This window comes from Coregonus lavaretus (genome assembly GCF_964263955.1).
Source record: "Coregonus lavaretus genome assembly, contig: HAP1_SCAFFOLD_493, whole genome shotgun sequence".
NCBI classification, from domain to species: Eukaryota; Metazoa; Chordata; class Actinopteri; order Salmoniformes; family Salmonidae; genus Coregonus; species Coregonus lavaretus.
In genome coordinates, this window is record NW_028162989.1 from 8,655 (window position 1) to 30,000 (window position 21,346).

Genomic DNA, 21,346 nt, shown 5'->3' on the forward strand with positions numbered 1-21,346 from the left:
TTGATTGCTCATGAATTGCACTTTTTCCTACTGTATTGTCTGTATATGTCCTTTTGTCTTTCTTCCATTGAGTTCTTATTTTCCACGGGGGGACAATAGTCATTATCTTTAACAGGTACTGTGCTGTCCCGTTCTGATTCACCACAACCTTGAACTAATGTAGGCTCAATCCATATGACGATAGAGCGTGACTGATGCCAAGGACAGTACAGTATTAAGATAGAAACTGCTCCTCCAATAGAAATCCCAGGTCGCGCTTGTAGGCGACGTTGGCTCATGCAAGCCGTCAACTCAAAGGCACTCCTTCGATATAAAGTTGTTTTTGACGAACATTAAAAGGTATCAGTTTGTTATTTTCACCAGGTTGGAGTACGTTCAACTACTTAAGATATTGTCTCGAATCTAGGTTGTGCCTTTAGATTTCGAGAAAAATTTACATCTAAAGAAGTGCTGCTCACTTCTCAAATTGACTTCGAAAGCGTTCCCGGATGTTGCGCCTCTGGGTTTAGAAAACTCGGTGCTGTTGCTTTCCCCCTTTCAGGGCTCTATGAAAAGACAACTGATGTATGCACCTGAAATCGAAACTACACCAGGTTGCTTTCCAGTCCTCTCAATTTTTTTAGTCTCCCGCTTTTTCCAGAAAATACGGTAAAGGTAAATACTTTAGCGTAAAGGTAATTACGGTAAAGATTAACCACGCCCCTTTTTGATACTGCTTTCTGGTTGGGTCATTTCCCACCACGTGACCAAGAAGCGACAGGATTCTAGATTTCCGGGGGTAAGGAAATAAACAAAATGTGATTATACTTGTGATTTTAGCTGACAAAATGTCAATGTAAAGTTATATTGTAAGACTACAACATATATTTTAGCTGCTCGTGTCATTTTGTCGACCTCCCAGTTGTACGTTTGCGATGTCGGTGCACGTCGAACATGTTTTGGTTTCGATCCATTATAAATCACCCATTTATTGTTGTTATTCACAGTGAATCAGGAAGAAAGACTTGGCTAATTAGCCACGAATATAACGTTATCTAAATACATTGTCTCCTCCTTAAGCGTTATTTGGCGCAGTTAGCTAGTTAAGAATACATTAAAAAAATAACACAAGCCATTGCTTGGGTGAATAGCTTGATGCGTAGGTCACAGAGCTTTAGCTAGTTAGCTAGTACTACAGTATTTTGTAATAGTCAAATGACGTTTCGCACCCAATACTATAATATTAGTTTGACTTTTACACGTAGCTAGGACATTGTCATGGATAGAGAGCTGTCTATACATTTTCTCATAATTTGGAACGGATTGGTCCGGAGGGGAATTTCCCGGCGGTGTACCATGACGTGACAGTGTAATAAGGAGATGAGGTTTGATTTGAACTAACTTCTCAGTGGATCAGCGACTCTGCTGCTTTGGGTCAGTCATGCCTCCTATTATCTGTGACGCTGCTGAGTCAGGAAGTGGATTTCCCTTCACTAACCGCATCGACAGGTTTTATGTCATACCATTAAAAAAATAAAAATCACGACAGCTGTGATGGAAACAGGAAGTTTTGGTACAGTTTTATAAATGCTGATAAATAATTCGTTCGTTCATTTTCACTTAGGGGTGTACTCACTTTTGTTGCCAGCGGTCTAGACATTAATGACTGTGTGTTGTGTTATTTTGAGGGGACAGCAAATTTACACTGTTATACAAGCTGTACACTCACTACTTTACATTGTAGCAAAGTGTCATTTCTTCAGTGTTGTCACATGAAAAGATATACTCAAATATTTACCAAAATGTGAGGGGTGTACTCACTTTTGTGAGATACTGTACATGTGGGTAGAGTTAAAGTGACTATGCATGAATAATTAACAGAGTAGCAGCAGCGTAAAAAGATGGGGTGGGGGTGGGGGGCAGTGCAAATAGTCCGGGTAGCCATGATTAGCTGTTCAGGAGTCTTATGGCTTGAGGGTAGAAGCTGTTGAGAAGCCTTTTGGACCTAGACTTGGCGCTCCGGTACCGCTTGCCGTGCGGTAGCAGAGAGAACAGTCTATGACTAGGGTGGCTGGAGTCTTTGACAATTTTGAGGGCCTTCCTCTGACACCGCCTGGTATAGAGGTCCTGGATGGCAGGAAGCTTGGCCCCAGTGATGTACTGGGCCGTATGCACTACCCTCTGTAGTGCCTTGCGGTCGGAGGCCGAGCAGTTGCCATACCAGGCGGTGACGCAACCAGTCAGGATGCTCTCGATGGTGCAGCTGTAGAACCTTTTGAGGATCTGAGGACCCATGCCAAATCTTTTCAGTCTCCTGAGGGGGAATAGGCTTTGTCGTTTGTTTCCAAGATTTTTCATAGTGTTCTGTTGTTTTTGCTATTTAATGTAACAGTTTTTGTGACAAAACTATCGGTAGAGTTGAAAATTAGATGGAGACACATTTCACTTTAGATTTTTATTCAGTACATGTTGTGTGCACTACTTAATAGTTCACTGATTTTTATCCGCAACAAGTCAGTTTGGTGGAAAAATGCACATTTTCTTTATGCAGATTTTAGAATATGCGCATGAAAATCTGCCGCCCAAACCTAGCTAGTGTAATATTCGTTCAATATTTCCCCAGAAATCCTTGGTATTTGAACTACACAGAATGTGTGTTATTATGACATAGCTACAGCAATCATGATAGTAATTGACAGTTACTGTTTCAGGGGTTGCTATAAACTGACGTTGCTCTCTTTATCTACTGTATGAGTGACCCTGACACTGTTCGTTGCCATATTAGCTCTGGTCCTTGGCGTTAGTGCAGTTTGCGAACGTTGAGCCTTTAGGAAGAAGCCTCACTAACACCCTGGACCAGAGCTAGTTGCCAATATGCCATGCCATTCCCCTTAGTCTGCTGTCTGAATGTGCTGGTTGTTCTCCACTGCAGGTGAACCTGAAGCCGTCATCATGCAGAGCACAGCCAACTACCTGTGGCTGATCTCAGACCTGCTGGGGCAGGGGGCTACCGCTAACGTCTACCGTGGCAGGCACAAGGTACAGGGCTAACACACACCAGGGGGTACAGCTAACATCTACCAGGCACAAGGTACAGGACTAACACACACCAGGGGGTACAGCTAACATCTACCAGGCACAAGGTACAGGACTAACTCACACCAGGGGGTACAGCTAACATCTACCAGACACAAGATACAGGACTAACACACACCAGGGGGTACAGCTAACGTCTACCAGACACAAGGTACAGAACTAACACACACCAGGGGGTACAGCTAACATCTACCAGACACAAGGTACAGGACTAACACACACCAGGGGGTACAGCTAACATCTACCAGACACAAGGTACAGGACTAACACACACCAGGGGGTACAGCTAACGTCTACCAGGCACAAGGTACAGGGCTAACACACACCAGGGGGTACAGCTAACGTCTACCAGACACAAGGTACAGGACTAACACACACCAGGGGGTACAGCTAACGTCTACCAGGCACAAGGTACAGGACTAACACACACCAGGGGGTACAGCTAACGTCTACCAGACACAAGGTACAGGACTAACACACACCAGGGGGTACAGCTAACGTCTACCAGACACAAGGTACAGGACTAACTCACACCAGGGGGTACAGCTAACATCTACCAGACACAAGATACAGGACTAACACACACCAGGGGGTACAGCTAACGTCTACCAGACACAAGGTACAGAACTAACACACACCAGGGGGTACAGCTAACATCTACCAGACACAAGGTACAGGACTAACACACACCAGGGGGTACAGCTAACATCTACCAGACACAAGGTACAGGACTAACACACACCAGGGGGTACAGCTAACGTCTACCAGGCACAAGGTACAGGGCTAACACACACCAGGGGGTACAGCTAACGTCTACCAGACACAAGGTACAGGACTAACACACACCAGGGGGTACAGCTAACGTCTACCAGACACAAGGTACAGGACTAACTCACACCAGGGGGTACAGCTAACATCTACCAGACACAAGGTACAGGACTAACACACACCAGGGGGTACAGCTAACATCTACCAGGCACAAGGTACAGGACTAACACACACCAGGGGGTACAGCTAACGTCTACCAGACACAAGGTACAGGACTAACACACACCAGGGGGTACAGCTAACGTCTACCAGACACAAGGTACAGGACTAACACACACCGGGGGGTACAGCTAACGTCTACCAGACACAAGGTACAGGACTAACACACACCAGGGGGTACAGCTAACGTCTACCAGACACAAGGTACAGGACTAACACACACCAGGGGGTACAGCTAACGTCTACCAGACACAAGGTACAGGACTAACACACACCAGGGGGTACAGCTAACGTCTACCAGACACAAGGTACAGGACTAACACACACCAGGGGGTACAGCTAACGTCTACCAGACACAAGGTACAGGACTAACACACACCAGGGGGTACAGCTAACGTCTACCAGACACAAGGTACAGGACTAACACACACCAGGGGGTACAGCTAACGTCTACCAGACACAAGGTACAGGACTAACACACACCAGGGGGTACAGCTAACGTCTACCAGGCACAAGGTACAGGACTAACACACACCAGGGGGTACAGCTAACATCTACCAGGCACAAGGTACAGAACTAACACACACCAGGGGGTACAGCTAACATCTACCAGACACAAGGTACAGGACTAACACACACCAGGGGGTACAGCTAACGTCTACCAGGCACAAGGTACAGGACTAACACACACCAGGGGGTACAGCTAACGTCTACCAGACACAAGGTACAGGACTAACACACACCAGGGGGTACAGCTAACGTCTACCAGGCACAAGGTACAGGACTAACACACACCAGGGGGTACAGCTAACGTCTACCAGGCACAAGGTACAGGGCTAACACACACCAGGGGGTACAGCTAACGTCTACCGTGGCAGGCACAAGGTACAGGACTAACACACACCAGGGGGTACAGCTAACATCTACCAGACACAAGGTACAGGACTAACACACACCAGGGGGTACAGCTAACATCTACCAGACACAAGGTACAGGACTAACACACACCAGGGGGTACAGCTAACATCTACCAGACACAAGGTACAGGACTAACACACACCAGGGGGTACAGCTAACATCTACCAGACACAAGGTACAGGACTAACACACACCAGGGGGTACAGCAGGGGGGTGGGGGGGTTTCCCCACCAAGCATCTTGGCAGTCTTTCAGATGCGTGGATGGAAGAGCAGTAGTGTAGTATTGTTTTAATTCTTGACATGTAGGCCTAACATGAAGTCTAATATAGTACAATTGTTCATTTAGCTGTTTTCTCACTAACTAGCCATTTTTAGACATACATTGAATCTACGCTTCATGTCCCAGAGGGTTATGGTTGTCTGCTCAGCCACATCAGTCTAAGCTAGCGTGTTAACCCTTCTCTCTCCACGGGGGCTTTCCCAGAGCTTAACCCTCCTCTCTCCACGGGGGCTTTCCCAGAGCTCTCTAGACTAGAGGGGAGGATGCCAATATATGAACACATATTAGGATGGGTCTGGACACGTCTTGGTGTTTGGTTCTGTCTCTTTGATTCTGACAGAATGAACATGGGTGAACTGTCTGGCACGGCGCCTGATTAACTGTCTTACTAGGGCTGCCCCAATGCATAGTGCCAACTGTAAAGTTTGGTGGAGGAGGAATAATGGTCTGAGGGGGTTGTTTTTCATGGTTCGGGCTAGGCCCCTTAGTTCCAGTGAAGGGAAATCTTAACGCTACAGCATACAATGACATTCTAGACGATTCTGTGCTTCCAACTTTGTGGCAACAGTTTGGGGAAGTCCCTTTCCTGTTTCATCATGACAATGCCCCAGTGCACAAAGCGAGGTCCATACAGAAATCGTTTGACGAGATCGGTGTGGAAGAACTTGACTGGTCTGCACAGAGCCCTGACCTCAACCCCATCGAACACCTTTGGGATGAATTGGAACGCCGACTGCGAGCCAGGCCTAATCGCCCAACATCAGTGCCCGACCTCACTAATGCTCTTGTGGCTGAATGGAAGCAAGTCCCCGCAGCAATGTTCCAACATCTAGTGGAAAGCCTTCCCAGAAGAGTGGAGGCTGTTATAGCAGCAAAGGGGGGACGCAGCCAATTAGTTGTTTGCTATTTAAGGTTTAATAATGTTTTGTTCTCTAACATCAGAAAACAGGGGACCTGTATGTTGTCTACTACTTAAAGTTTAAACATATATTATTTTTCTGTAAAAGAAAATGGTGGACCTGTAAATGTTCTCTCCCGAGTGGCGCAGTGGTCTAAGGCACTGTATTGCAGTGCTAGCTGTGCCACTAGAGATCCTGGTTCGAATCCAGGCTCTGTCATAGCCGGCCGTGACCGGGAGACCCACAATTGGCCCAGCGTCGTCCAGGATAGGGGAGGGAATGGCCGGCAGGGATGTAGCTCAGTTGGTTGAGTATGGCGTTTGCAACGCCAGGGTTGTGGGTTCAATTCCCACGTGGGGCCAGTAAAAAAAAAATATATATATATATATAAGTTCTGGATAAGAGCGTCTGCTAAATGACTAAAATGTAAAATGTAACATTATAAAACAGACCTGTATGTAATACTACTATACAGTGCATTCAGAAAGTATTCAGACCCCTTGACCTTTTCCACATTTGGTTACATTACTGCCTTATTCTAAAATGGATTAAATTTGATTTTTTTCCTACACACAATAACCCCATAATGACAAAGCAAAAACAGGTTTAGATTTTTTTGCAAATTAATAAAAAATAAAAAACGGAAATATCACATTTACATAAGTATTCAGACCCTTTACTCAGTACTTTGTTGAATAACCTTTGTCAGCGATTACAGCCTTGAGTCTTCTTAGGTTTGACGCTAGAAGCATGGCACACCTGTATTTGGGGAGTTTCTCCCATTCTTCTCTGCAGATCCTCTTAAGCTCTGCTGGGCCACTCAAGTACATGCAGAGACTTGTCCTGAAGCCACTCCTGCGTTGTCTTGGCTGTGTGCTTAGGGTCGTTGTCCTGTTGGAAGGTGAACCTTCGCCCCAGTCTGAGGTCCTGAGCGCTTTGGAGCAGGTTTTCATCAAGGATCTCTCTGTACTTTGTTCCATTCATCTTTCCCTCAATCCTGACTGGTCTCCCAGTCCCTGCTGCTGAGAAACATCCCCACAGCATGATGCTGCCACCGCCATGCTTCACCGTAGGGATGGTACCAGGTTTCCTCCAGACGTGACTCTTGGAATTCAGGCCAAAGAGTTCAATCTTGGTTTCATCAGACCAGAGAATCTTGTTTTTCATTTGCCTTTTGGCAAACTCCAAGCGGGCTGTCATGTGCCTTTTACTGAGGAGTGGCTTCCGTCTGTCTACTCTACCATAAAGGCCTGATTGGTGGAGTGCTGCAGAGATGGTTGTCCTTCTGGAAGGTTCTCCCATCTCCACAGAGGAACTCTGGAGCTCTGTCAGAGTGACCATCGGGTTCTTGGTCACCCCCCTGACCAAGGCCCTTCTCCATCGATTGCTCAGTTTGGCCGGGCGGCCAGCTCTAGGAAGAGTCTTGGTGGTTCCAAACATCTCCCATTTAAGAATGATAGAGGCCACTGTGTTCTTGGGGACCTTCAATGCTGCAGACATTTTTTGGTACCCTTCCCCAGATCTGTGCCTCGTCACAATCCTGTCTCTGAGCTCTACGGACAATTCCTTTGACCTCATGGCTTGGTTTTTGCTCTGACATGCACTGTCAACTGTGTGATCCTGTATAGACAGGTGTGTGCCTTTCCAAATCATGTCCAAACAATTGAATTTACAGCAGGTTGTCTCCAACCAAGTTGTAGAAACATCTCAAGGATGATCAATGGAAACAGGATGCACCTGAGCTCAATTTCGAGTCTCATAGCAAAGGGTCTCAATACTTATGTAAATAAGGTTTTTTGTTTTTGTATTTATTGTCATAAATTTGCAAGAATTTCTAAAAGCCTGTTTTCGCTTTGTCATTATGGGGTATTTGGTGTAGATTGATGAAGGGGAAAAATATATTTAATCCATTTTAGAAAAAGGCTGTAATGTAACAAAAGTGTGGAATAACATCAGAAAACAGCCCTATGTGTAATACTATGTGTCCTCCTCTAACACCAGAAAACAGGGGACCTGTATGTAATACTATGTGTCCTCTAACACCAGAAAACAGGGGACCTGTATGTAATACTATGTGTCCTCCTCTAACACCAGAAAACAGGGGACCTGTATGTAATACTATGTGTCCTCTAACACCAGAAAACAGGGGACCTGTATGTAATACTATGTGTCCTCTAACACCAGAAAACAGGGGACCTGTATGTAATACTATGTGTCCTCTAACACCAGAAAACAGGGGACCTGTATGTAATACTATGTGTCCTCTAACACCAGAAAACAGGGGACCTGTATGTAATACTATGTGTCCTCCTCTAACACCAGAAAACAGGGGACCTGTATGTAATACTATGTGTCCTCCTCTAACACCAGAAAACAGGGGACCTGTATGTAATACTATGTGTCCTCTAACACCAGAAAACAGGGGACCTGTATGTAATACTATGTGTCCTCCTCTAACACCAGAAAACAGGGGACCTGTATGTAATACTATGTGTCCTCTAACACCAGAAAACAGGGGACCTGTATGTAATACTATGTGTCCTCCTCTAACACCAGAAAACAGGGGACCTGTATGTAATACTATGTGTCCTCTAACACCAGAAAACAGGGGACCTGTATGTAATACTATGTGTCCTCTAACACCAGAAAACAGGGGACCTGTATGTAATACTATGTGTCCTCCTCTAACACCAGAAAACAGGGGACCTGTATGTAATACTATGTGTCCTCCTCTAACACCAGAAAACAGGGGACCTGTATGTAATACTATGTGTCCTCCTCTAACACCAGAAAACAGGGGACCTGTATGTAATACTATGTGTCCTCCTCTAACACCAGAAAACAGGGGACCTGTATGTAATACTATGTGTCCTCCTCTAACACCAGAAAACAGGGGACCTGTATGTAATACTATGTGTCCTCTAACACCAGAAAACAGGGGACCTGTATGTAATACTATGTGTCCTCCTCTAACACCAGAAAACAGGGGACCTGTATGTAATACTATGTGTCCTCTAACACCAGAAAACAGGGGACCTGTATGTAATACTATGTGTCCTCCTCTAACACCAGAAAACAGGGGACCTGTATGTAATACTATGTGTCCTCCTCTAACACCAGAAAACAGGGGACCTGTATGCTGTGAAGGTCTTCAACAACCTGAGTTTCCTGCGACCACTCGACGTCCAGATGAGAGAGTTTGAGGTCCTGAAGAAACTCAACCATAAGAACATCGTCAAGCTGTTCGCTGTGGAGGAGGAGGTCAGTTATACCCTGTAATACTATACCTAGTGGAGGTATACTATACCTAGTGGAGGGATACTATACCTAGTGGAGGAGGAGGTCAGTTATACCCTGTTATCTGTAGAATAACACTATACCTAGTGGAGGTATACTATACCTAGTGGAGGAGGAGGTCAGTTATACCCTGTAATCTGTAGAATAACACTATACCTAGTGGAGGGATACTATACCTAGTGGAGGAGGAGGTCAGTTATACCCTGTAATCTGTAGAATAACACTATACCTAGTGGAGGGATACTATACCTAGTGGAGGAGGAGGTCAGTTATACCCTGTAATCTGTAGAATAACACTATACCTAGTGGAGGGATACTATACCTAGTGGAGGGATACTATACCTAGTGGAGGAGGAGGTCAGTTATACCCTGTAATCTGTAGAATAACACTATACCTAGTGGAGGGATACTATACCTAGTGGAGGGATACTATACCTAGTGGAGGTATACTATACCTAGTGGAGGTATACTATACCTAGTGGAGGTACACTATACCTAGTGGAGGTATACTATACCTAGTGGAGGAGGAGGTCAGTTATACCCTGTAATCTGTAGAATAACACTATACCTAGTGGAGGGATACTATACCTAGTGGAGGTATACTATACCTAGTGGAGGGATACTATACCTAGTGGAGGAGGAGGTCAGTTATACCCTGTCATCTGTAGAATAACACTATACCTAGTGGAGGGATACTATACCTAGTGGAGGGATACTATACCTAGTGGAGGGATACTATACCTAGTGGAGGTATACTATACCTAGTGGAGGGATACTATACCTAGTGGAGGTATAGTGGAGGTATAGTGGAGGGATACTATACCTAGTGGAGGTATAGTGTACCTAGTGGAGGTATAGTGTACCTAGTGGAGGTATACTATACCTAGTGGAGGGATACTATACCTAGTGGAGGTATACTATACCTAGTGGAGGTATAGTGGAGGTATAGTGGAGGTATAGTGGAGGTATAGTGGAGGTATAGTGGAGGTATAGTGGAGGTATAGTATACCTAGTGGAGGTATAGTGTACCTAGTGGAGGTATAGTGGAGGTATAGTGTACCTAGTGGAGGTATAGTGTACCTAGTGGAGGTATAGTGTACCTAGTGGAGGTATAGTGGAGGTATAGTGTACCTAGTGGAGGTATAGTGGAGGTATAGTGTACCTAGTGGAGGTATAGTGTACCTAGTGGAGGTATAGTGTACCTAGTGGAGGTATAGTGTACCTAGTGGAGGTATAGTGGAGGTATAGTGGAGGTATAGTGGAGGTATAGTGGAGGTATAGTGTACCTAGTGGAGGGATACTATACCTAGTGGAGGTATAGTGTACCTAGTGGAGGTATAGTGTACCTAGTGGAGGTATAGTGGAGGTATAGTGGAGGTATAGTGGAGGTATAGTGGAGGTATAGTGGAGGTATAGTGTACCTAGTGGAGGTATAGTGTACCTAGTGGAGGTATAGTGTACCTAGTGGAGGTATAGTGTACCTAGTGGAGGTATAGTGTACCTAGTGGAGGTATAGTGTACCTAGTGGAGGTATAGTGGAGGTATAGTGTACCTAGTGGAGGTATAGTGGAGGTATAGTGGAGGTATAGTGTACCTAGTGGAGGTATAGTGTACCTAGTGGAGGTATAGTGTACCTAGTGGAGGTATAGTGGAGGTATAGTGGAGGTATAGTGTACCTAGTGGAGGTATAGTGTACCTAGTGGAGGTATAGTGTACCTAGTGGAGGTATAGTGTACCTAGTGGAGGTATAGTGGAGGTATAGTGTACCTAGTGGAGGTATAGTGTACCTAGTGGAGGTATAGTGGAGGTATAGTGGAGGTATAGTGTACCTAGTGGAGGTATAGTGTACCTAGTGGAGGTATAGTGGAGGTATAGTGTACCTAGTGGAGGTATAGTGTACCTAGTGGAGGTATAGTGGAGGTATAGTGTACCTAGTGGAGGTATAGTGTACCTAGTGGAGGTATAGTGTACCTAGTGGAGGTATAGTGGAGGTATAGTGTACCTAGTGGAGGTATAGTGTACCTAGTGGAGGTATAGTGGAGGTATAGTGGAGGTATAGTGGAGGTATAGTGGAGGTATAGTGGAGGTATAGTGTACCTAGTGGAGGTATAGTGGAGGTATAGTGGAGGTATAGTGTACCTAGTGGAGGTATAGTGTACCTAGTGGAGGTATAGTGGAGGTATAGTGTACCTAGTGGAGGTATAGTGTACCTAGTGGAGGTATAGTGTACCTAGTGGAGGTATAGTGGAGGTATAGTGTACCTAGTGGAGGTATAGTGGAGGTATAGTGTACCTAGTGGAGGTATAGTGGAGGTATAGTGGAGGTATAGTGGAGGTATAGTGGAGGTATAGTGTACCTAGTGGAGGTATAGTGGAGGTATAGTGGAGGTATAGTGGAGGTATAGTGGAGGTATAGTGGAGGTATAGTGTACCTAGTGGAGGTATAGTGTACCTAGTGGAGGTATAGTGTACCTAGTGGAGGTATAGTGGAGGTATAGTGTACCTAGTGGAGGTATAGTGTACCTAGTGGAGGTATAGTGGAGGTATAGTGTACCTAGTGGAGGTATAGTGTACCTAGTGGAGGTATAGTGTACCTAGTGGAGGTATAGTGTACCTAGTGGAGGTATAGTGGAGGTATAGTGTACCTAGTGGAGGTATAGTGTACCTAGTGGAGGTATAGTGGAGGTATAGTGGAGGTATAGTGTACCTAGTGGAGGTATAGTGTACCTAGTGGAGGTATAGTGGAGGTATAGTGTACCTAGTGGAGGTATAGTGTACCTAGTGGAGGTATAGTGGAGGTATAGTGGAGGTATAGTGGAGGTATAGTGTACCTAGTGGAGGTATAGTGGAGGTATAGTGTACCTAGTGGAGGTATAGTGGAGGTATAGTGTACCTAGTGGAGGTATAGTGGAGGTATAGTGTACCTAGTGGAGGTATAGTGTACCTAGTGGAGGTATAGTGTACCTAGTGGAGGTATAGTGGAGGTATAGTATACCTAGTGGAGGTATAGTGGAGGTATAGTATACCTAGTGGAGGTATAGTGGACCTAGTGGAGGTATAGTGTACCTAGTGGAGGTATAGTGGAGGTATAGTGGAGGTATAGTGTACCTAGTGGAGGTATAGTGGAGGTATAGTGGAGGTATAGTGGAGGTATAGTGTACCTAGTGGAGGTATAGTGTACCTAGTGGAGGTATAGTGTACCTAGTGGAGGTATAGTGTACCTAGTGGAGGTATAGTGGAGGTATAGTGGAGGTATAGTGTACCTAGTGGAGGTATAGTGGAGGTATAGTATACCTAGTGGAGGTATAGTGGAGGTATAGTGTACCTAGTGGAGGTATAGTGGAGGTATAGTGGAGGTATAGTGTACCTAGTGGAGGTATAGTGGAGGTATAGTATACCTAGTGGAGGTATAGTGGAGGTATAGTGTACCTAGTGGAGGTATAGTGTACCTAGTGGAGGTATAGTGTACCTAGTGGAGGTATAGTGTACCTAGTGGAGGTATAGTGTACCTAGTGGAGGTATAGTGGAGGTATAGTGTACCTAGTGGAGGTATAGTGTACCTAGTGGAGGTATAGTGGAGGTATAGTGGAGGTATAGTGGAGGTATAGTGGAGGTATAGTGTACCTAGTGGAGGTATAGTGTACCTAGTGGAGGTATAGTGTACCTAGTGGAGGTATAGTGGAGGTATAGTGTACCTAGTGGAGGTATAGTGTACCTAGTGGAGGTATAGTGTACCTAGTGGAGGTATAGTGGAGGTATAGTGGAGGTATAGTGTACCTAGTGGAGGTATAGTGTACCTAGTGGAGGTATAGTGTACCTAGTGGAGGTATAGTGGAGGTATAGTGTACCTAGTGGAGGTATAGTGTACCTAGTGGAGGTATAGTGGAGGTATAGTGTACCTAGTGGAGGTATAGTGTACCTAGTGGAGGTATAGTGTACCTAGTGGAGGTATAGTGGAGGTATAGTGTACCTAGTGGAGGTATAGTGGAGGTATAGTGTACCTAGTGGAGGTATAGTGGAGGTATAGTGTACCTAGTGGAGGTATAGTGGAGGTATAGTGTACCTAGTGGAGGTATAGTGGAGGTATAGTGGAGGTATAGTGGAGGTATAGTGGAGGTATAGTGGAGGTATAGTGTACCTAGTGGAGGTATAGTGTACCTAGTGGAGGTATAGTGGAGGTATAGTGGAGGTATAGTGTACCTAGTGGAGGTATAGTGGAGGTATAGTATACCTAGTGGAGGTATAGTGGAGGTATAGTGGAGGTATAGTGTACCTAGTGGAGGTATAGTGTACCTAGCGGAGGTATAGTGTACCTAGTGGAGGTATAGTGGAGGTATAGTGGAGGTATAGTGTACCTAGTGGAGGTATAGTGTACCTAGTGGAGGTATAGTGTACCTAGTGGAGGTATAGTGGAGGTATAGTGTACCTAGTGGAGGTATAGTGTACCTAGTGGAGGTATAGTATACCTAGTGGAGGTATAGTGTACCTAGTGGAGGTATAGTGGAGGTATAGTGTACCTAGTGGAGGTATAGTGGAGGTATAGTGGAGGTATAGTGGAGGTATAGTGGAGGTATAGTGTACCTAGTGGAGGTATAGTGTACCTAGCGGAGGTATAGTGTACCTAGTGGAGGTATAGTGGAGGTATAGTGGAGGTATAGTGTACCTAGTGGAGGTATAGTGTACCTAGTGGAGGTATAGTGTACCTAGTGGAGGTATAGTGGAGGTATAGTGTACCTAGTGGAGGTATAGTGGAGGTATAGTGTACCTAGTGGAGGTATAGTGGAGGTATAGTGGAGGTATAGTGGAGGTATAGTGGAGGTATAGTGTACCTAGTGGAGGTATAGTGTACCTAGTGGAGGTATAGTATACCTAGTGGAGGTATAGTGTACCTAGTGGAGGTATAGTGGAGGTATAGTGTACCTAGTGGAGGTATAGTGGAGGTATAGTGGAGGTATAGTGGAGGTATAGTGGAGGTATAGTGTACCTAGTGGAGGTATAGTGTACCTAGTGGAGGTATAGTGGAGGTATAGTGGAGGTATAGTGGAGGTATACTATACCTAGTGGAGGAGGAGGTCAGTTATACCCTGTAATCTGTAGAATAACACTATACCTAGTGGAGGGATACTATACCTAGTGGAGGTATAGTGTACCTAGTGGAGGTCAGTATAGTGTACCTAGTGGAGGTATAGTGTACCTAGTGGAGGTATAGTGTACCTAGTGGAGGTATAGTGTACCTAGTGGAGGTATAGTGTACCTAGTGGAGGTATAGTGGAGGTACAGTGTACCTAGTGGAGGTATAGTGTACCTAGTGGAGGTATAGTGGAGGTATAGTGTACCTAGTGGAGGTATAGTGTACCTAGTGGAGGTATAGTGGAGGTATAGTGTACCTAGTGGAGGTATAGTGTACCTAGTGGAGGTATAGTGGAGGTATAGTGTACCTAGTGGAGGTATAGTGGAGGTATAGTGGAGGTATAGTGGAGGTATAGTGTACCTAGTGGAGGTATAGTGTACCTAGTGGAGGTATAGTGTACCTAGTGGAGGTATAGTGTACCTAGTGGAGGTATAGTGGAGGTATAGTGGAGGTATAGTGTACCTAGTGGAGGTATAGTGGAGGTATAGTGTACCTAGTGGAGGTATAGTGGAGGTATAGTATACCTAGTGGAGGTATAGTGGAGGTATAGTGTACCTAGTGGAGGTATAGTGTACCTAGTGGAGGTATAGTGTACCTAGTGGAGGTATAGTGTACCTAGTGGAGGTATAGTGTACCTAGTGGAGGTATAGTGGAGGTATAGTGGAGGTATAGTGGAGGTATAGTGTACCTAGTGGAGGTATAGTGGAGGTATAGTGTACCTAGTGGAGGTATAGTGTACCTAGTGGAGGTATAGTGTACCTAGTGGAGGTATAGTGGAGGTATAGTGTACCTAGTGGAGGTATAGTGGACCTAGTGGAGGTATAGTGTACCTAGTGGAGGTATAGTGTACCTAGTGGAGGTATAGTGGAGGTATAGTGTACCTAGTGGAGGTATAGTGTACCTAGTGGAGGTATAGTGGAGGTATAGTGGAGGTATAGTGGAGGTATAGTGGAGGTATAGTGGAGGTATAGTGGAGGTATAGTGGAGGTATAGTATACCTAGTGGAGGTATAGTGTACCTAGTGGAGGTATAGTGGAGGTATAGTGTACCTAGTGGAGGTATAGTGTACCTAGTGGAGGTATAGTGGAGGTATAGTGGAGGTATAGTGGAGGTATAGTGTACCTAGTGGAGGTATAGTGGAGGTATAGTGTACCTAGTGGAGGTATAGTGGAGGTATAGTGTACCTAGTGGAGGTATAGTGTACCTAGTGGAGGTATAGTGGAGGTATAGTGTACCTAGTGGAGGTATAGTGTACCTAGTGGAGGTATAGTGGAGGTATAGTGGAGGTATAGTGGAGGTATAGTGGAGGTATAGTGGAGGTATAGTGGAGGTATAGTGTACCTAGTGGAGGTATAGTGTACCTAGTGGAGGTATAGTGGAGGTATAGTGGAGGTATAGTGGAGGTATAGTGTACCTAGTGGAGGTATAGTGGACCTAGTGGAGGTATAGTGTACCTAGTGGAGGTATAGTGTACCTAGTGGAGGTATAGTGGAGGTATAGTGTACCTAGTGGAGGTATAGTGTACCTAGTGGAGGTATAGTGGAGGTATAGTGGAGGTATAGTGGAGGTATAGTGGAGGTATAGTGGAGGTATAGTGGAGGTATAGTGGAGGTATAGTATACCTAGTGGAGGTATAGTGTACCTAGTGGAGGTATAGTGTACCTAGTGGAGGGATACTATACCTAGTGGAGGTATACTATACCTAGTGGAGGTATAGTGTACCTAGTGGAGGTATAGTGGAGGTATAGTGGAGGTATAGTGTACCTAGTGGAGGTATAGTGGAGGTATAGTGGAGGTATAGTGTACCTAGTGGAGGTATAGTGTACCTAGTGGAGGTATAGTGGAGGTATAGTGTACCTAGTGGAGGTATAGTGTACCTAGTGGAGGTATAGTGTAGGTATAGTGTACCTAGTGGAGGTATAGTGTACCTAGTGGAGGTATAGTGGAGGTATAGTGGAGGTATAGTGTACCTAGTGGAGGTATAGTGGAGGTATAGTGGAGGTATAGTGGAGGTATAGTGGAGGTATAGTGTACCTAGTGGAGGTATAGTGTACCTAGTGGAGGTATAGTGTACCTAGTGGAGGTATAGTGGAGGTATAGTGTACCTAGTGGAGGTATAGTGGAGGTATAGTGGAGGTATAGTGTACCTAGTGGAGGTATAGTGTACCTAGTGGAGGTATAGTGGAGGTATAGTGGAGGTATAGTGTACCTAGTGGAGGTATAGTGTACCTAGTGGAGGTATAGTGGAGGTATAGTGGAGGTATAGTGTACCTAGTGGAGGTATAGTGTACCTAGTGGAGGTATAGTGTACCTAGTGGAGGTATAGTGTACCTAGTGGAGGTATAGTGTACCTAGTGGAGGTATAGTGTACCTAGTGGAGGTATAGTGGAGGTATAGTGGAGGTATAGTGTACCTAGTGGAGGTATAGTGTACCTAGTGGAGGTATAGTGGACCTAGTGGAGGTATAGTGGAGGTATAGTGGAGGTATAGTGGAGGTATAGTGGAGGTATAGTGTACCTAGTGGAGGTATAGTGGAGGTATAGTGGAGGTATAGTGGAGGTATAGTGGAGGTATAGTGGAGGTATAGTGGAGGTATAGTGTACCTAGTGGAGGTATAGTGTACCTAGTGGAGGTATAGTGTACCTAGTGGAGGTATAGTGGAGGTATAGTGGAGGTATAGTGTACCTAGTGGAGGTATAGTGTACCTAGTGGAGGTATAGTGGAGGTATAGTGTACCTAGTGGAGGTATAGTGGAGGTATAGTGGAGGTATAGTGTACCTAGTGGAGGTATAGTGGAGGTATAGTGGAGGTATAGTGTACCTAGTGGAGGTATAGTGTACCTAGTGGAGGTATAGTGTACCTAGTGGAGGTATAGTGTACCTAGTGGAGGTATAGTGTACCTAGTGGAGGTATAGTGGAGGTATAGTGTACCTAGTGGAGGTATAGTGGAGGTATAGTGTACCTAGTGGAGGTATAGTGTACCTAGTGGAGGTATAGTGTACCTAGTGGAGGTATAGTGTACCTAGTGGAGGTATAGTATACCTAGTGGAGGTATAGTGTACCTAGTGGAGGTATAGTGTACCTAGTGGAGGTATAGTGGAGGTATAGTGGAGGTATAGTGTACCTAGTGGAGGTATAGTGTACCTAGTGGAGGTATAGTGGAGGTATAGTGTACCTAGTGGAGGTATAGTGGAGGTATAGTGGAGGTATAGTGGAGGTATAGTGGACCTAGTGGAGGTATAGTATACCTAGTGGAGGTATAGTGTACCTAGTGGAGGTATAGTGGAGGTATAGTGTACCTAGTGGAGGTATAGTGTACCTAGTGGAGGTATAGTGGAGGTATAGTGTACCTAGTGGAGGTATACTATACCTAGTGGAGGTATAGTGGAGGTATAGTGGAGGTATAGTGTACCTAGTGGAGGTATAGTGTACCTAGTGGAGGTATAGTGGAGGTATAGTGTACCTAGTGGAGGTATAGTGTACCTAGTGGAGGTATAGTGTACCTAGTGGAGGTATAGTGTACCTAGTGGAGGTATAGTGTACCTAGTGGAGGTATAGTGGAGGTATAGTGTACCTAGTGGAGGTATAGTGGAGGTATAGTGTACCTAGTGGAGGTATAGTGTACCTAGTGGAGGTATAGTGGAGGTATAGTGTACCTAGTGGAGGTATAGTGTACCTAGTGGAGGTATAGTGTACCTAGTGGAGGTATAGTGGAGGTATAGTGTACCTAGTGGAGGTATAGTGTACCTAGTGGAGGTATAGTGGAGGTATAGTGTACCTAGTGGAGGTATAGTGGAGGTATAGTGGACCTAGTGGAGGTATAGTGTACCTAGTGGAGGTATAGTGTACCTAGTGGAGGTATAGTGGAGGTACAGTGTACCTAGTGGAGGTATAGTGTACCTAGTGGAGGTATAGTGGAGGTATAGTGTACCTAGTGGAGGTATAGTGTACCTAGTGGAGGTATAGTGGAGGTATAGTGTACCTAGTGGAGGTATAGTGTACCTAGTGGAGGTATAGTGGAGGTATAGTGTACCTAGTGGAGGTATAGTGGAGGTATAGTGTACCTAGTGGAGGTATAGTGGAGGTATAGTGTACCTAGTGGAGGTATAGTGGAGGTATAGTGTACCTAGTGGAGGTATAGTGTACCTAGTGGAGGTATAGTGGAGGTATAGTGTACCTAGTGGAGGTATAGTGTACCTAGTGGAGGTATAGTGGAGGTATAGTGGAGGTATAGTGGAGGTATAGTGGAGGTATAGTGGAGGTATAGTGGAGGTATAGTGTACCTAGTGGAGGTATAGTGTACCTAGTGGAGGTATAGTGTACCTAGTGGAGGTATAGTGTACCTAGTGGAGGTATAGTGTACCTAGTGGAGGTATAGTGTACCTAGTGGAGGTATAGTGGAGGTATAGTGGAGGTATAGTGTACCTAGTGGAGGTATAGTGTACCTAGTGGAGGTATAGTGGAGGTATAGTGTACCTAGTGGAGGTATAGTGGAGGTATAGTGTACCTAGTGGAGGTATAGTGGAGGTATAGTGTACCTAGTGGAGGTATAGTGGAGGTATAGTGTACCTAGTGGAGGTATAGTGTACCTAGTGGAGGTATAGTGGAGGTATAGTGTACCTAGTGGAGGTATAGTGTACCTAGTGGAGGTATAGTGGAGGTATAGTGGAGGTATAGTGGAGGTATAGTGGAGGTATAGTGGAGGTATAGTGGAGGTATAGTGTACCTAGTGGAGGTATAGTGTACCTAGTGGAGGTATAGTGGAGGTATAGTGTACCTAGTGGAGGTATACTATACCTAGTGGAGGTATAGTGGAGGTATAGTGGAGGTATAGTGGAGGTATAGTGTACCTAGTGGAGGTATAGTGTACCTAGTGGAGGTATAGTGTACCTAGTGGAGGTATAGTGTACCTAGTGGAGGTATAGTGGAGGTATAGTGTACCTAGTGGAGGTATAGTGGAGGTATAGTGTACCTAGTGGAGGTATAGTGTACCTAGTGGAGGTATAGTGTACCTAGTGGAGGTATAGTGGAGGTATAGTGTACCTAGTGGAGGTATAGTGGAGGTATAGTGTACCTAGTGGAGGTATAGTGTACCTAGTGGAGGTATAGTGGAGGTATAGTGGAGGTATAGTGGAGGTATAGTGTACCTAGTGGAGGTATAGTGGAGGTATAGTGGAGGTATAGTGGAGGTATAGTGGAGGTATAGTGTACCTAGTGGAGGTATAGTGGAGGTATAGTGGAGGTATAGTGGAGGTATAGTGGAGGTATAGTGTACCTAGTGGAGGTATAGTGGAGGTATAGTGGAGGTATAGTGTACCTAGTGGAGGTATAGTGTACCTAGTGGAGGTATAGTGTACCTAGTGGAGGTATAGTGGAGGTATAGTGGAGGTATAGTGGAGGTATAGTGTACCTAGTGGAGGTATAGTGTACCTAGTGGAGGTATAGTGTACCTAGTGGAGGTATAGTGGAGGTATAGTGGAGGTATAGTGGAGGTATAGTGTACCTAGTGGAGGTATAGTGGAGGTATAGTGGAGGTATAGTGGAGGTATAGTGGAGGTATAGTGGAGGTATAGTGGAGGTATAGTGGAGGTATAGTGTACCTAGTGGAGGTATAGTGGAGGTATAGTGGAGGTATAGTGGAGGTATAGTGGAGGTATAGTGTACCTAGTGGAGGTATAGTGTACCTAGTGGAGGTATAGTGGAGGTATAGTGGAGGTATAGTGTACCTAGTGGAGGTATAGTGGAGGTATAGTGGAGGTATAGTGGAGGTATAGTGGAGGTATAGTGTACCTAGTGGAGGTATAGTGTACCTAGTGGAGGTATAGTGTACCTAGTGGAGGTATAGTGTACCTAGTGGAGGTATAGTGTACCTAGTGGAGGTATAGTGTACCTAGTGGAGGTATAGTGGAGGTATAGTGGAGGTATAGTGGAGGTATAGTGTACCTAGTGGAGGTATAGTGTACCTAGTGGAGGTATAGTGGAGGTATAGTGTACCTAGTGGAGGTATAGTGTACCTAGTGGAGGTATAGTGGAGGTATAGTGGAGGTATAGTGTACCTAGTGGAGGTATAGTGTACCTAGTGGAGGTATAGTGGAGGTATAGTGGAGGTATAGTATACCTAGTGGAGGTATAGTGTACCTAGTGGAGGTATAGTGGAGGTATAGTGGAGGTATAGTGGAGGTATAGTGGAGGTATAGTGTACCTAGTGGAGGTATAGTGGAGGTATAGTGTACCTAGTGGAGGTATAGTGGAGGTATAGTGTACCTAGTGGAGGTATAGTGGAGGTATAGTGTACCTAGTGGAGGTATAGTGTACCTAGTGGAGGTATAGTATACCTAGTGGAGGTATAGTGTACCTAGTGGAGGTATAGTGGAGGTATAGTGGAGGTATAGTGGAGGTATAGTGTACCTAGTGGAGGTATAGTGTACCTAGTGGAGGTATAGTGTACCTAGTGGAGGTATAGTGGAGGTATAGTGGAGGTATAGTGGAGGTATAGTGGAGGTATAGTGGAGGTATAGTGGAGGTATAGTGTACCTAGTGGAGGTATAGTGGAGGTATAGTGGAGGTATAGTGGAGGTATAGTGGAGGTATAGTGGAGGTATAGTGGAGGTATAGTGTACCTAGTGGAGGTATAGTGTACCTAGTGGAGGTATAGTGGAGGTATAGTGTACCTAGTGGAGGTATAGTGGAGGTATAGTGGAGGTATAGTGGAGGTATAGTGTACCTAGTGGAGGTATAGTGTACCTAGTGGAGGTATAG

The 21,346-nt window shown here is 45.2% G+C and overlaps 1 protein-coding gene across 3 annotated transcripts in view; it reads left to right on the top strand.

Annotated features, from left to right (window-relative positions):
• Positions 1-739: 739 nt before the first annotated feature.
• Positions 740-21,346, top strand: part of tbk1 (TANK-binding kinase 1) — a 71,715-nt gene continuing 51,108 nt past the window's right edge. The window contains exons 1-3 of one of the 3 annotated variants that reach the window (XM_084193398.1): positions 740-778; positions 2,912-3,018; positions 9,281-9,421. In XM_084193398.1, the coding sequence (XP_084049524.1) occupies positions 2,932-3,018; positions 9,281-9,421 (228 nt within the window). In that variant the 5' untranslated portion in view covers positions 740-778; positions 2,912-2,931. Of the gene's footprint in view, positions 798-2,911; positions 3,019-4,893; positions 4,948-9,280; positions 9,422-21,346 lie in introns of those variants that run through there. The other 2 variants (XM_084193399.1, XM_084193400.1) reach the window with 2 other exon arrangements.